Below are 16,630 nucleotides of genomic sequence, written 5' to 3' on the forward strand. Positions count from 1 at the left end.
CTTTACATAACTTTACATTTATAAACAGAATGAATGTGCTACAGTGGGAAATGAAATAGTAAATTATTTTTTCCTGTGTAAGACTGCTTTATTTGAGACATTCAGTAACTTACCTCTCTTTCATTCCACATAGTTCCTAAATCAAATATCTGACAAATGCATGCACTTGATTACTGGCACTCAAAAGTACATCAGCGATTAGTTCAGAGATAGAGATCTGTGTTTTAAGAACAACCTGCATACATGCACCTGCCCAAAAACAAGTCAGGCAGAACTGACTCTGCACAAAAACAGGGTGGGCAGCACCTATGTGAACCACAGGACTATTGGAAGAGGAGCTGCTTTTCTGCTTCCGTGCGCCAGGAGAAGCAATGCTATCAGGCTTCATGTGTGATGGATCAGAGTGCAGTGGTATTGCTGCAAGCAAAAGTCATGAATTTTAATCAGCTTTACTGGCTGCCTTGAAATCTGAGTTGAAAGATGAATGTGAAAAACAGGCAGCCCATATTGTTTCTGGAACAAAACTGCCCATTTTCTGTTGATTAGAAGATTTTTTTCTTTTAAGTTGATAATCAGAAGTACTTCCATCTTAGTTCTGGACTTGTTTTAAGCTAACCCTTTAGGTCCTGTCTTCCCTCGGCACCTTGCTGAGTGCAGTGTCACCTCATGGCCACCTAGATAGCTGACCATGGCTGCAGAGACTTTCCAGCCAACAGGGCTCCTTGGCTGTCTGTTTTGAGATGGTTTTTTTTTTTTTTTAAATCATTAAAAATATTTAAATAAAAACCAAGTTTTGCCTGGTGAAAACTGTTGAGTGTATTGTCCTGGGAGTTGAACTGCAGTTTCTGTTCTTTGGGGAGATTTGGCAGAGCCAATGTGTCTGTCCTTCAAGTCTGTTACCCCAGGGTTGTTTTGAAGGCTACATAGTTGTTATCTTCGTTCAGGAATGAGTCTTTCTAATCAGATGTAAGCTGATTGTAATGTTTTCTGGTGGGGACATGTAAGCTTTGGGAAGAACTGGACTGAAACTACCAGCTAACATCTGTGGACAAAATGCACACCCGTCGTAGGTTATTTTCAGTCACTCCCAGGCTGGTCCAGATTACTTTCAGTAATTAAAGAGTGTTTTCTTCACTCCTCTGTACAGAAGTTTGCTTCAGGGGTTATCATAGCTGCTTTTCCTGTTTTGCTGTAAGTCACCTCTATTCAGGCATAATTTTCAGGGACTGTGTTTAAGACTAACCAACCCTTTAAGAAAGGAGAGAGGAAAATTTGCGCAGAAGCTTCAAGTAAGGGGGAAAAAAAGATGGAAGACCCCTGAATTTTTCTCCTCCTCTTTCAACCAAAACTGCTCTATTATTTTCTCTTAGGATCCCTTATGATTTAACTCCACACCTACTTTCCCATCTCTGGTAGCTGTAGGTTCACCAACTGCTCCATATTAGTGAAACGTTTGTTGCAGCTGCAGCAGACGCTTACTTGATGCTCTTGGGAATTCTTGCAGCTTTTGCTAGTGAGAAAGGCAATGTATTTTGGGGGCCTAAATTAGTGTGAAAGGGCACATACAAACCTGCTAAGTACAAATTCCAGCTTGTTTGTGCTCTTGGTAGGCTACGCCCTTGGCTCAGAACCCAGATATTTCAAGAATTTGGGTTGAGGTATATGCGCTCTCAAAAGAGACATGAAGTTAGATTCCCCTTTTGCATCAATGGGTGCAGTTTCTTTAAGGTCACCGGGTATTTGCTTGAAACAGAAATGTCAGTTCCTTTAAGGCATGTTCAAAGCCTGCGGGAGGGGAGGTGATGTTTTGCTGCAGTGCTGGAAACCTCGTGGCTTGCTCCTTCCACAGCTGAGATGACATAGCTCTTACTTTGATTGGAGTATGCTTACTCTGAAGGAAACCCACCTTATTTCCATGTCCGTTTACCGGAGCCAGTACGCCTTCATTTGTAGTGCCACGCTTTGCTGTACTGAGGCCACTGGAGCTATGCCTGCTTACCCCAGTGGTGGTTTTTCTTTTTCCCCCCGAGGCCTTCAAAGCCTGTATGTATGCTGAAGCAGAAGATTAGTTCCTCTAAGGAGGGTCATTTCAGATGCAATAGCTCTATGGGCTGCTGCACAAATGAAGCCTGCCTGATTTTCCTTTCTAAATCTCTACTTACTTATTTTATTCTCCACTGGAAACCCGCTCTGCTTTGCTTTGCGTCATCCACTTTTTTGTGTTGCTGTGACACAGGTCTTGAGGTCAGAGTGGTGGAAACCAGTTTGGTGGGTGGTGTGTACCAGTTGTCATATAATGCCCGAATGAGATCGGCCTGAGCGAACGTGCCTGGCGTTGAGTGCTGTTTGCCGAGCAGCGTCTGCGGTCGCTCCGAGCTCCCCTGCGCGTCTGCGCTGCTTAGAAAATCTGATACCGAATGAAAAGAGCATTTGCTGATGCCCCCAGGTGTCCTAATATATCCTGGTAGCCAGTTAGTTGGGGCTGCTCAGAGGGTGCCTGGGTACCCAGCGGCGCGTCTTGCCGTCGGCGGGGTGCAGCGTGGGCGTCACGGGGCAAGCTGTGCTTGTCCTAATCCGTGCTTGTCCCTTCCCCTGCAGTTACTTGGCTGAGCAGTGCTGGAATGGCGGCTTCGTCTACCTGATCATGCTGCGCCGCATCAAGCGCAAAGCCCCTCTTCCTCCCTCCAACGGCAACAACGGCAACGGCTGTGACCCCAAGGCGAAGCCGGGCCCCGAGCCGAGCGACAGAGCTGCCCAAAATGGGAAAAGAACGAGGAAGTTTGGCGTCATCACCAGAACGCCAGGCGGCAAGGAGAGCAAGGAGAAGGCCAGCTCGGAGCCGGGCAACGGGCACTGCACCCCGATGGAAGTGGAGGCTCCTCAGCTGGAGTCGCCCGAGGCGGAAAGCAGCGTGGAGGAGCAGTTCTGCAGCTTGGGGGGACAGCACCGGTCCCGGCTGTCGGATGGTGGGGTGCCTGACGTGAGCGACCAGTCTGCCCAGGTATGCTTCTTTGGGTTTTTAAAAGCAGCAGCAGGTATGCCCATGACTTAAGGGCTTTTCTTGGGCAGCTGCCCCCATCCCTTTGGATGCAGGCATCCGAACCGTGTGGCCTTCGGTCCTCAGGCTGAACCTCTGCGCCCGGGAAGCCAGTGGGGCCCTGAGCCTCAGGTAGGCTCTCTCAGAGCTGGCGTGGGGTGCAGAAACAGGGGGAGGAGGATTTGGGCATTAAATAATAATTGTGAGGGGCCTCTCTCACGTTACGTCTGTGACGAAGGGAGAAGATTGCTTAGTTACCAGAGCTATCAGCCTTAGCTTCGGGATCTCTTTGGCTTGAAACAACTGATGACGTTATGACACTGCAGCGGGAAGCGTCAGCGGAGGACGGTCATTTCGTTCTTTGAGGCTTCGTGTTTAGCGTTGTCTGAGCTCTACAGGCCGTTAAAGCTTAGGTTAAAACTGGAATCAAAAGCTTCCTTTTTGAAGGGAAAGGGAGTCAGCAGAAGACCACGGGCCATTTTTTAGCTTGTGTTACAGAACTTGTTTGGAAAATGTTTAGAGATCCCGTGGAAGCTGCTGTGAATTTTACTCTGTGTTGATGAGACGGACAGTTTGTCAATGTTTGGGACAACAGTGGGACAGGGGCTTTTACCGCTTCTCTCTCCATCCTAATGGAGATCGTGGGGTTTGTTGCCTGGCTGGAATTTCAGCATTGCTGCGTGCAGAAAAATAACCCGAGTCTTGATCAGATTTCACTATGCATCTATCACCAGAAGAGCTGTTTGCCAAACTTTCCAAAGACGCTGATAGTATAAACAGATGGATGCTGCTGTGCTAGGCTGGGGACTTGCTGCAACAGCTGGTTTTGTTTTTAAAACTACAAAGCTGGTAATACAGCAGTGTGAGTGTATGTCATATCACTAAATTGTGTTGAACAAAGGTGTGGTATTAATGTGTCCCGAATTGGCAGTCTCTGATACTAGTGCATCGTGGTGGTGGTTGTTTCAAACTTAAAATACAGTAGAAAGGCTGAAACCAATAAAAAAAAAAAAAAGTGGTCCTAAAGAAACGTAACTGAGAAAACCTGCTCTTCCCATCTGTGAGCCAAGTTTGATTTCATGGTGCAACAGGGAGAGAAAGATGCTAGTGCACAGTTTTTGAAGTGTACAGGCTGTAAAGCCTTTCCAAAAGAGAATATTAAGTTAAAGATCCAGACCTTCAGGGTTTTGAAGGCTCTGGCCAATTTAAAAACTTCTTAAATCTGTTTTGAAGATGTCTAATTAAAGACATGTCATAAACGAAAGATGATCTGAGGTTTTGTGGGGAAAGACAATATATAAAAAACCAAAACTCTTGATCTAGAGCTGTTTCGTGCTAGTGTTGTCTTGATTTTTTGAGCCATCTCAGTCTGAGAAGTAAATTATTAAATTCAGAACATATATATGAACGTGAGCAATAAATACGTGTTTTTCATGTGAAACACGCATAAGGTGGCTTTGTAAAACATGAAAGCTTAGTTAAGTCACTGGAAGTCGAAGAGCTATTGTCTGTCTGTTCATTTCTGGTGCATCTCTCATGGAGCCTTTTGGGAGGCGCAGTCACTTAGCAAAATTGCTTCTCTCTCTCTCTCTCTCTTTTTTTTTTTTCCCTCTTAATGTTTTGCTTAGAGATTTGACCTCTGTATGTGTCAGTATTAATTGCGTTTTCCTGACATTTGAACGTGGAGAAATTTGAATAGCTAGAGCCCGAATAGCATGGCTTGATCCTTCTATCAAAGGAATCAGTGGCTTAATTCTGTTTCTTAACAGACGGTGAATAAAATTTGAAAAATTATTTGCCTCCTATTGAAAGGAAAAAAGAGAGGAAGCAAGGAATAAAGAAACTTGGGACCCTCAAATCTCCCTTAAAGCTCTGTTTTCAAAGCATGACCTGGCACTTAGGCATTTGAGATCCAGTTGTGGTAGGAGCCTTTTGAAAACAGTTTCCAGAACTTAGCGTCAGAAGTTGCAACCTCATTCCAAGCTTCAAAGAGCGAGCCAAACCTTTCAAAGCCATGGGATGAATTATCTCCTCCCAAACGGGGACGAGGTGCATTGGCAGGGCATCGCATCTGTGGGGAAAACCGATCCATCTCCGCTGCCCGCGCAGTGCTCGCTGTCTCCATGAGTTGACTAATTGAATATCCAGTGCTGTCAGTCTCGTGCCTTTGGGGACCACTATATTTGCCTCAAAGCAATCCCAGCCGGTTGCAGCGAGCTCGAGGGTGGCTGTCAGTGAGAGGAAAGAGTTGGAGAAGCGGTTCTGTGACCTGCACAGCTGCGCAAGGACCTCTTGCGTTAACGCCTCCTGTACTCCCTTTTGCTCCTTCCTACTCCCCTGCCCCGGGAAGCAGGTTGAAGAGTTGCAGAAATTGAAATACTGAAGCCAGGAAAGTTTCTTTTCTCCCTTTTGAGCGTTTGCTTAAAGTTGTAGCAACTAAAAGTTAAGGCAGGAAAGTTCGTTTTGAGTGTCTTCAGCCACTCCCTTACCGAACCCAGCAGGTAGCTTATGGCTGATGCCTTGGAGAAGTTGCAGCAGGAGTGCTTTTGAGGCAGCTACAGCTGTGCTGATGGGGTGTTGTTTGCTCTTGCCGTACCTGCTCTCCCACTAGCCTGGTGTTTTTCTTTATCCCTGTGCGCTGCTAATAACAGCAATGCTGAATCGTGAAATGAGAGCTGAGATGAATACTGTTTGTCAGATGAACCTAAGCAGGAGGTTCCTGCGTTACCAGCTCACGTGCATGTGTCAGTCCCCTTCAGGCTTGCCTTCGTCTCTTAGATCTCGGTCGGTCTCTCCTGTACGCTTGCCGTTCTTAGTGCTGTGTATAAGCAAATCTGCTAGGCTCTTTGCTAGTACGTAACCTCAGTAAATATTGTACCTATCAATTAGCAGTCCATATTTAATGTTTACAGTTGGTTATGTTATGCTGCAATATTTTTGGGATGAACCTAAATGCCCCTTAAAGTGTGCAACTTCTAAACAGGTACCTCTTGTCTGTGTAGCAGGAAAGTCTTGGAGGCCTGGAAGGCAGGTATGACCTTGGGAGGGACCTAGGCTGGTCTTGGTGGAAGTTGTGTGGGGTGATTTAAAAACAGGCAATCTCTGAGCTGGAGTAATGATCCATCATGTTCTGGGAAGATTTGGGAGCTTAAATACAGCAGGCAAAGTTTCCTTCATTGATTCAGTGGCTTGAAACAGGGTAGTGTTTTGTAGGCTAGTAATTGTAAAGGCAAGGCTATAAGATGAGTATGAGGAGAGGCTACTGGAGTTGGCTGAGAAACCGTAAAAAGAAACCATGGGCGAGCTAGTTACATACCAATTTAAAGATTTTACTTTTTTTAAGCATGGTGAGAAAAACTTTTCGTATCAATTTGTTTTACCAAAATGAAAACCCTGCTCTGAGCAACGTACAAGCGTGTAAATATCCGCAGCTCCATTGAAGCTAGTGAGGCTAAAAAGATTTACATCAGCTTTTTTGGCAACCTAAGCAATGATTATTATTTCATCAGGGCTATTATGGGGCTTTTATACGATGCATGTTTTAGATATAAATAACTCAGTTTTTAGTTTTTATTGTAGACTCCTTTAGATAGTAAAGGCCTTCCTCAAAGTCTGTTTCTGTTCTTTGGTCTTTTTATCTTGTGTTTTTGCTTCCAGCTTTCGTTAACATGAAATCCTGGGGCTGCCTACCGTCTTGACGCTTTAACGTGCTCCGTGATAAGGATATCTTCCCTCTGTCGTGCCTGGGCAGGATTGTCAACTCTCTTTGGGGCAAGAGCTGTATTTCAACTGTATTGTACAACACTGAGAAAACATAGCCTTGATTTTTGCTTGGGGTTTTAGGAAGTGCTTTTATGGAACCGGTACTAATACTACAAATAATTTGTTTGCTGCCAGCGGTGTTCCACCTTGCCATAGAAAAAACAGTCGTCACAACTTTCTGAGTTAGGTCTCACTTGTTACCAAATTTCTTCAGCTCACTTAAGATGTTGTCTGTCTTTGCTATGAGTTAAGCCATAGCTAGGTACAGCTGTGGTAGCTGTAAATTTTACTTTCAAATAGTAATCTGTCCTCTTATTCTGTGTCTAAAATGAATTTTCCAAAGGGGCAAAGGCTGGGGGGGAGGGGGTTGTGTAAAGATAATTTGATAACAGAGAAGTTATAATGAATTAGTTTTAATGTGTCATCTTGAAACTAAGTTCTCGCCGTTGGAAACGAGCTACCTACAAAGGCAGCACGGAGAGGTGCTGTGCTGTGTTACGGACGCACCTAGGAGCTCTCAGATGAGATCAAAGCTCTGTTACGGTAAAACGTAAGTGAGAGCTCCAGTCCAAACGCATTTCCCACCTGCTAAAAAGTGGGTTTTTTTCATTTTACATGCGGTATTAATGATACAGAAAATTCACAACTGGAATACAGAAGAATGGCTTTAGCTGAATATAAATTCACACCATTTAAGTTTAATCATTAAGCGCAAATGTTTGGAAACCAAGGGGACATGCCTTAAAACGGAATATTCTGGGTTTTTTAGTGCTGTAAGTCATGATTATAAAGCTGTGTATACTTAGTTTTTGAATCAGGGGGCTGAAGTCAGTGAAATCACTAAACAAACCTGAGGGATCCTTTGGGTGCTTGGCACAAGAGGATGCAAGTCAGTCCCCATGAAAGACTCGACTTTAGCTGACATCAGGACCCTGGTGGCTTGCTCTAGGATAGGCTTCAATATACTGCAGCCAGTGAGGGTTTATCATTAATTTTTTTTTATTTTTGGAGAAACTTCATAGCAACTGACCAAACATTCCCAATAACCTAGCAACAAAATGAGACCAGGCAAGACATTTGTGAGAGTGCAAACGCGTTCTAACTTTTAAAAGCCTGAGCTTTCCAGGGGGAGTTGCTGTGTGTAAGCCCCCTTGGGTCAGGGACAGTGAGAAATCCACTGGCTGCTCTTGAAATAAAGCTTCAGTCAAAGGCAGGAGGTGGAGGGAGGGAGAGGAGGAGCCCGAGGAGGCACCATCCAGATGGTGATGGCTCAGGATGACAAATGACTCCAGCAGAATTTTATGAGGGGTGATTATGTAGTTCAGGTGCTTGCAATGGCTGATAAAATGTTTAAAGCCCTTGCCAAGGAAATGATGTCAGGGATGAGCCTGTCCCTGGAGAGGGATCCCCGGAGGTCATTCAGTTTTAAGCAGCAGGGCTTTCATCCCCTTGTCTGTGATGCCTGTTCTGTGTATTTTAGTTGCATGTGTTTGGGAGGGGAGGAATGTTGTTGCCTTGAGCTGTTCCCCAGGATTCATCTCCTGGGGCGCTTCTTTCTCCTCGCGTTTCAGAAAAGGACACCAAGCGCCTGGGAACTGCTTTAACAAGTCACCCTGTTGAGGTGGTCGGTAGTGCACTCTGGAATGGAGTCGCAGTTGCACCTGTGCTGTTGGCACCTGCCTATTTCTTGGACGTTGGAAGGTTGCATGGTCAACCCCATGCAATTTTTATTAAAGGCTGCTAGTTTATTTTGGTTGGTTGGTTGGTTGGGGTTTTTTTCCCTTCTTTCAAGTGGCATAGGAGACACCGAGAGGCATGGAGTGGCTTGTGTCATGCAGACATAGAAACCAAAGTCTTCAGTGCCTCACTGCTAAGAAACATTGTAGACAGTATAGGGAAGGACAAAGAACTCTTGTCTTGGAATATTTTATATTGGAATATAGTTTACTGATAAAGGAATTTAGCTTTTTGTTTTCCTGCTTTTTGTTGTTTTGGAATTGTTTAGCCTGCTTGTATAGCAAGACCAGAAGAAAGCAGGTACCCTGCTGCCAGATCAGCCTTAAAAATATCCTAATAATATCAGAGTATTCATTATCCACTAATGAAATAATTACTTTGTTGAGAATCTGCAAAAAAGCAGATTTTGCCTTGATTTTCTGATACAGAGTCATTCGCAGTCCTATCTACGATGTGAAGGGTGATGGCTCTTGACTGTATCTTGAGATTGGCATGTTTAAGCTAATCGCCTGGTATCTATCTGATTGTGAAAGTTAATTTGCTGGATACCGCTGTGTCCCTCCCACGTGCCTGTTTGGGAATAGGGACAGTGGGAGGCGGGTTGGGGAGGAGGCATGATGTGACCCAAGGCAGGGCAAGTAGCTGGTCTCCTTCAGGCTTGCTGGCAGATGTGCTTTTAATTTGTTGGAAGTCGGTGAAAGGTGCTGGGGGAAAGGTGTGCCGGTGTCCCACCCTGTCTCCTGCTCTGGCCGCCCATCGAGGAGGCTGGTGCACTGGTCGGTGCTTGCAGGCCTGCTCCTACACGCTGGTGTGAATTTGGTGCCCTGGCTGCCTACTTCTGTATGGGAAATAGTCTTGCGATTTTTCAGCTGCGTGTCATTGGCACGTTGGCTGCCAGCTCCTGTCGAGATTATTGTGGTCATTTTCTTTAATGTGTGAATCTGTTTTACTTTTAAGTGTCGAGTTTCCAAAAGCAGCTTTGTGGGCAGTGAGGAGGACCTGGCTGTTTGCTTCTGCTACTGTTATGGGTAAAATCTGTGAGATGCCTAAGTGGGAACCAGCTCCTGGAGACAGACAATAAAAATCTGTGGTAAAATGCCAACGGAGGCATCCCGTCTTCTGCGTTAGGGCCTCTTACCGTCAATGTATGGACGCAGATCTCACATGATGACATATAATTACTGGTATTCTCATCAGTGCTTTTTATTTAAAATTTGTTGCTTTATTGCAGAAGGCACTGCTGAATTGCAGCTTGACAGAAAGTGCTTTTTGTAGACAACTATTTTACATTTCCCTTCTACTATCTGGCTTTTTAACTACTTAGTGCATTTCTGTTTTCCATTTGTTTACACCTTGCTCCTGCCAAGCTTTTCTTTAATATAAGATTTCAAAGCAGTTTTTCCTTTGTGGATATATAGATTTGCAGCTTCTTGAGCACCACACAGTCAAAAAATCAGTCAACCGCCTTTAAACTCCCCTGCAATTAGCTGGTGAAAGAAAGGGTAGAAGAGTGGTTCTGACATATTTTATGTATTTATTTATTTTATACTTGGGGGGAAAAATGGTCCTTTTTGTTTTATTAATGATGTGCTTATGAAATTGAGCATTTGATGGTATGCGCTTGGAGCAGGCATAATGCAAGCTTCCCCGCATAGCACCGGCAGCGCGCTTCCTTTCTGATCTGTAACACACTAGCTTATTCCAGATGTAGACTTATTCTGAACAGAGGCTGTCTAATGTACAGTGGTTTCATGGTGGAGAACGATGGCCTGCAGGGACTGACTCAAAACTACCAACTGTATTCTCTGTTCTCACTTGTGGTCTGTTACATAAGATGACCTATTTTTTCGCTTGCGATTAATCCAAGTAGAATATTCATACTATCTTAAAACCATTTTAATTATTTGTAACTTATGCGCTTTGAAGTTTATCATCTGCAAGCGGAAAAATCTGATCCAAAACGCTGCCTGCTTTGAAAAGAGCCAAGTTAGGAAAAAAGTTGAGTCACGTAAGAATGACGTAACTAGAGAGAAGAATTAGCCACTCCAACTGCAGCCTTATTAACGCGACTATTTGTGTTTCCTCTTGCTACAGGAGTGCTGAGGGATGTCAAAAATGTAGGTCTGGGAGGGACTTCAAGAGATCGTCCAGTCTCCTCTTGAAACTTAATGGCTTGTGCGACACGCATAGCCAGCCTGGGTCCTCTAATGAGCCCTTTTGCATTCACTCTCTCGATTGCTGAGTTTCCTTATTGTGACCTGACTTCAGTTAAGGGCAGATATGGGATGATTTCCTTATTCTTAGATGCCCCCTCCAGAGCACCGGTCAGGCCATGGTTGACTAGTCCTGGGATGCAGCAGCTGCTTTGCCTCTCTCTGTCCCCACTGAGGGGGTCTGGAGTTTGAAATACCTGGCTGGACAGTCATCGGCGTATCTCTTTGCCATAGGCATGAAATGCTTTTCCAGAGAGAGCTTCTGGGGCATGTGTGCAGATTTATTGTGTTGTTTATAAATGAAGTTACGAGAATTATTCTGAGTGGATGGAAAAATTCAGACGTTAATAGGAATATGAGGCTGGCAGCAGCCAAGCAGCAGCCAGAATCCTGCAGCTGATCAGGGGAGACTGTCCAGTAGTTAAACTCATCTTGCTCTGAGCAGGAATTAGGCAGGCTCCAAGGATAGTGATGTCAGACCTGCAAACTGCCAATTCTAACTACATTTGGAGTTTCCCTTGTGCATTATAAGTCTCCGGAGCTGTGTGAGTACACCAGAATCCTAGCTTTCATTTAAAGATTAAGTGAGCTTGTAGTCCCTTTGCTTATAAAGGAAAGCCTGAAAATAAGATCCTTTAAAAAAAATTTAAATTGAAGACCTAATACGAATCACTCTGCCTTATTTATTTATTTATTTATTTTTTAAGTGCTTAAGCTTTGTGCTGTTGAACCTGGAAATGTCCAGTAACTCAAGGAAACTGGTTTTCAGTAAAAACTTTCAGTAAAATACATTTAAAAATCCTTGGACTCGGCACAGAGCTTTACCGTTAAGGCTCTGCGGTGATGGAGTCGCAGAAGATACGTGTTCAAAGCAGCAGGGTTTCCCAGTGGGCTGTGAAGTATCCCGTGCTGCTCTGTACAAAACAGAAGATAGCTACCTCATGTGGAGGGATGGGAATTCTGCCGAACACCCCCCTTTCTCTGAGAGTCCTCAAACAGAGACTAGGAATCTGCTTTTTAAAATATTCAGCTTTTAAGAACTTGGAGTGATGTACCTTGATGTACCTCAAAGGTATGTTTGCATTGGGGGGTGGGAGGGTGCGCATGCGCACGTGTGTCTGTGTGTGTTTGCTTTGTAACAGCACCAGTGTGCTTAAATAAGTAGCTATGAATGTTTTATCAAGAAGAATAGTGAGGTGATCTGATTTCCCGTCCACACTGGAATAATTGCTTATTCCAGTGAGATGCATATAGATGACCAATGGGAACTCGAGAGACAGCCTTTTCTTTTCCTTTTTTTTTTTTTAAACAGTATGTGATCATGTCATTCTAAAACTAGTGAAAGAAATACATATTTGGGCATATGGTAGATTGTTTTGCTGCCTTTAATGTGGCTGGATTCTGCCACCCGTATTCAGACTAATGCCTCACTTTGCAAGTGCTTCTGATTTCAATGGGACTTTGAAGGGAATAAGATGATACTTGTGTTAAGAACAGCAGAGTCTTGTAATTTGCTTCTGTTAAGTGTTTTGCTGTGTAAATGAGTTTTTGAGTGTGGGTCAGTTAAGAATAATTTTTTTTTTGAATGTATGATTTTTTTGAGGAATGCAAGTAGGCACTGCATGTTGTAGACCTTTGCATAACTTGCATTCCACAAAGCTTTTGCAAATGGTTAAACACAATTTGATGGCTGCATTGTTAAACGTTGTTAGAGGGTATGCTTCTAAACTGAATTTAGCGTGTGGACACTCAAAACTACATCTTGTGAGGAGATCGGATTGTCATCGTTTTAGCCTGGTCTTGGTTTGGGGTGGGGGGGAGAAGGATTATATTTCTCTGTTATGCTATGTTTATTATAAGTACAAGACACTTTATAGCAATCAAGTCTCTCTGGAGTGCTCCTGTGCTGTAGATAAGTTCTTTTTTTATGTGTACATAAACATAGTTGACTCTTGCCCCTCCGTTTGACAAGGTGTTTCACGTATCAGTTTAATTTATCTCAAGGTGTTCTCTGTCCTGACATGCCCTGTTATCCAACAGGAGACTGTGTTTTTATTAATGCATTTAGGATCCCAGTTAAACCTGTTGGGATGTTGCTCGTGTGCCTGGCTTTCAAGTTAACAAATTACCCACAGGTGTATATGTTTTCAGGATCAGACTTTTGGGTTACCCCTTAAGACATGGGGTTTGTTTTTCCTGTTTCTCCTAACTGTGGGTCACTTTGTTCTTAGATATTGATGTAGATATCGTCCTCTTTGTTCCTATATCTGAAAAACTCATCTGACGTTGCATTTAAAAGTCTCAGCATAGGGCCCCAGTGGTCATGTTAAAAAAAAAAAAAAAAAAAATTGCATTTTTCTGCAGCTAACAAAGGCTCTGATGAAAATAGTTGGCCTGTAGTCTGCAAGTTGTCACAAACCTTAGGTTCACTGATATACTTAGCGGTTGCACTTCTCAGAAACAAGCAGTGATTTCTACATGCTCTTCACAGTTTGGCATGAAATTTTAATCATTGTCACTCCTTGGGCATTTGTGTGCTTTGGGAGCATCACTTGCGTGCAGAACAAAACCAGAAATCAGAAATAGATGCCCAGAGAGATGAGGCAGTGTTGAATGACTTCAGCAAGTGGCCTGAAAATTATCCCCTAATTGTGTATTTTCCTGTGTCTTCCAAGCTTGCAAGCTTCTTAGAATTTCTCATAATTCTGCTAGCCTGGTTCTTCTCCTCTTTTTGCGAATCTTAGCAATTGCCTAATGTAGCTTGCTTGCTGGCTTGCTTGCTTGCTTGTTTTTCTCTTTTCATTTCTGTTCCGCTAATACCTGCCACACTCATGTTCCTTTGGGCCCAATCCTTCTAGTAGGACTTCTCAAAGCTAGTTTTTGTTCTGTGTTTTGTATTGCTCCAAAGTTTGTAAAGCACTTTTGGGGAGAATATTTATAACCGATTTAAATAAATTACCTTGCCTATATTTAAAAGTTATTCCGTGTGGTAAGTTTTATTATTTCCGGTTGGTACAGCGGGTGTCAAATAGGGGAATGTTTGATGGGCGGCTGGTATTTTCTTTCCTATGTCTCAAATATTGCAAGCCTCTCTGGAGAGGTCAACGCTGCAGTACAACGCAAGTCAAATCCCTGCTGCAATAGCAGCTATGTTACCGCAGTGTTTGAAGTTCCCCCTTGAATGGCCTTTTGCTCTTCTGCAACCCATTTGCACAGCTACTGCAGATCTTTGCCTTTCCTCTCAAGGCAGTTTTGGCAAAAGGCTTCAAGGCTACTGGCTGCTGCTGGAAGGATCAGGGTGTAGCGAGTGGCGAAGCTGCGAACACGCCTGCAAGGAAGTCTCCACATGCTGAACTAACCTGTGCTGCCTCCTCCTTTCTGCCTCCTTCACTTGGACCACAGATAACAAAGGCAACTTGCGCAGTGCGACTGTATAGCTCGCGCTATGCAGATGTATGGTGATGGGCATCAAGGCTGTCACCCTGCAAAGAGCTCCCTTCTGTAGCCTCGCAGCCCCTCACCTACACCCCTGCGCCTATGTTCCTAAACCAGTAGGCGTTTGCAGGACGCTCTCTTACTGTCCAAATGTAAATTCAAGGACTCTCTGCACGTTTTCTCCCAGCGAGAAGGTTGCCGTATATGGAAGATGCATATACTGAAGGGGACAGACGGGCTGGGAATCCAAATAACAGGAGGCAGAGGGTCGAAGCGATCCCCTCGCAGCATCATTGTCACCCACGTGGAGGAAGGAGGCCCCGCACACAGGTGAGGTGACACTGGTTCCTTCGTGAAGCTGAAGTACGTATGATTGACCATCCATTGTCATCACTGTTAGCTGAACTCAAAAGACAAGCTGGGGCAATTTGCCCTGCCGTTGTTGAAACCGGTATCCTTGTTACAGAAAGAGACTATGGGATTTTTAGTTTAAAACCTTGTTTTCGTGATTGGCCACAGAGTCCTCTTCCACCGTGTTTAATCCAACATGTAGAAAGGTCAAACAGTTGCTTTCATTGCAAGTGCATACTGATTTCTCTGAGGGGCAGTACAATAGGCCCAGGCCAAATACGATTGCCTTTTCTTGGCCCCCAAGTACTTGGTGACAGAGCCTGGAAAGTAATCCAGCCGGCTCACGGGAAAGGGTGAGGACGAAGTCCTTGCACGTTGGCAGTGTGCCTGGGGCGTTCACTGCAGACCCTGGGCCCGGGGAAGCGAGATGGGGCCCGTGGCTGAGAGCGCAGTGAAGCTGCCCTGCTGGAAAGGGACGAGGCTTGGCCACCTCCAGTGGGGCCCAGGGAAGGTGCGAGGGTAACTCGGTCCCAGAGGGAAGGGGGGGACGGCTCTGTTTATAAAGCATTCCTAAATGATTTGCTGTGGAGCCCCTTCCGAGCAACTTTCTTTGTTCCTCCCGTTTCCCACCCTTTGGGCAAATAACACGGCAAAAAATCGATTTGAGTTCAGCTTCAACCAAGTCACATTTTTTGCATGTCCCTGCACACCAACATATGCTGTCTAAGCACAGCATCAGCAGAAGATCCTCTTCTGTAGCTCAGTGTTCCCACTTTGTTTCCATAGGGACGGCAGATTGACATCAGGCGATGAGCTCCTCATGATCAACGGGCAGTCACTGGTTGGGCTTTCCCACCAGGAAGCTGTGGCCCTTCTCCGCTCTGCAGCTGGCCTGGTGCAGCTGGTGGTAGCTAGCAAGGTATGTTCAGTAAATCCTCTGTGCTTGTCCTTGGTGATTGTCTGAATATCCGTTTAAAAGTGTTTGTGCATGCGCTGTATAGAAAGGGCAGATTTTTAATAGCTGCGAGATGAGGCTACGTGTGCACGTTTGCTTCTCTAAGTTTAACGTACAGCTATTGATAGCTGCGTTAGATCTGTGGCAAATCAGCAAGATACAGGCCAACTTAGTAATTTGCTTGTATTGTCGCAGTAGTTCTGTGTGCAAATGAGTCTGTATTTATTCATGCAGAGATTACTTAAGTTCTGGCCAAAAACATTTTCTTAAAATATATATAGCCTGCTAAATAAAGCAGGCTGTTCTCAGCCTCTTCAGATCCTGCCTGTGTAGCCTCTGTAGCTCTTATCTCTTGTCATAATCTGTGTGCTTGAGGTCTCTTGATGATGATCTCTTAGTCTGAATTCCTTAATTTGTCCTCGTTAATAGCTTGGAGTGAAGTTCTTGCAGATAAAGTAGCATGAAATTTCAGGAAAATGAGGGTGGCACTCATTTATCAGTAGGGTTCCTAGTTTGCTTTAATCACAGGAGAGATTGGGGGGATATTGCACAGTATTTTTCTTTTAAGAAAAGCCTGCCCACCCAAGTTCGCTCTTCCCTCAGACCACAGCTTGCTGCTCCTTCATTTGGGTTGATGCAAGTGTGTGTTGGGCTGCCAAGCCAGTTCGTGGAAGTGGCTGGGGTTACTGGACCTGTGGGGTGAGGGCAGGTGTGAAATTGGGGTGGTGGCCGGAACCTCCGTTTATTTATTTAAGTTTCACCCTCAGGTTGCCCTAGCCTGAATGGGGTTTAATAAGGGTTTAATTTCTGGATGCTCTTACGGTTTCCTGGAGCGCTTTATGCTCCTGTTTGTCTAGAAGAGACTTTGCCTGATGATAGTCCAAGCAAAGACCCTGTATTTTCTCTCATGTTTCGGTTAGACAGTGAAGCTTGTTCAAGACCTTCTGTAGGCTTACAATGTGATATTAGCCCCACCGGTGTTTATTCTGAAAACAAGATACTTTGAACTGAAGTAGGTACATTTTGTACTTCATGTAGACAATTGGGCTTCTTCCAAAAAGCGAGAGAGTAGCCTGCATAAATTTCTTCCTAAAATTATTTCCTTATTCATTTTATAACTACATCAAAATAATCATGAAT

At 44.4% G+C, this 16,630-nt stretch overlaps 1 protein-coding gene across 4 annotated transcripts in view; it reads left to right on the top strand.

Moving 5' to 3' along the window:
- LOC104147813 (PDZ domain-containing protein 2-like) overlaps positions 1–16,630 on the top strand; it is a 213,005-nt gene that overhangs the window by 140,814 nt on the left and 55,561 nt on the right. For 3 of the 4 annotated variants that reach the window (XM_068927921.1, XM_068927922.1, XM_068927924.1), the window contains 3 exons: positions 2,599–3,001; positions 14,372–14,514; positions 15,322–15,454. In XM_068927921.1, coding sequence (XP_068784022.1) covers positions 2,599–3,001; positions 14,372–14,514; positions 15,322–15,454 — 679 coding nt within the window. The remainder of the gene's footprint in view (positions 1–2,598; positions 3,002–14,371; positions 14,515–15,321; positions 15,455–16,630) is intronic. The other variant, XM_068927923.1, reaches the window with a different exon arrangement.

Source organism: Struthio camelus, chromosome Z (assembly GCF_040807025.1).
Source record: "Struthio camelus isolate bStrCam1 chromosome Z, bStrCam1.hap1, whole genome shotgun sequence".
NCBI lineage: Eukaryota > Metazoa > Chordata > Aves > Struthioniformes > Struthionidae > Struthio > Struthio camelus.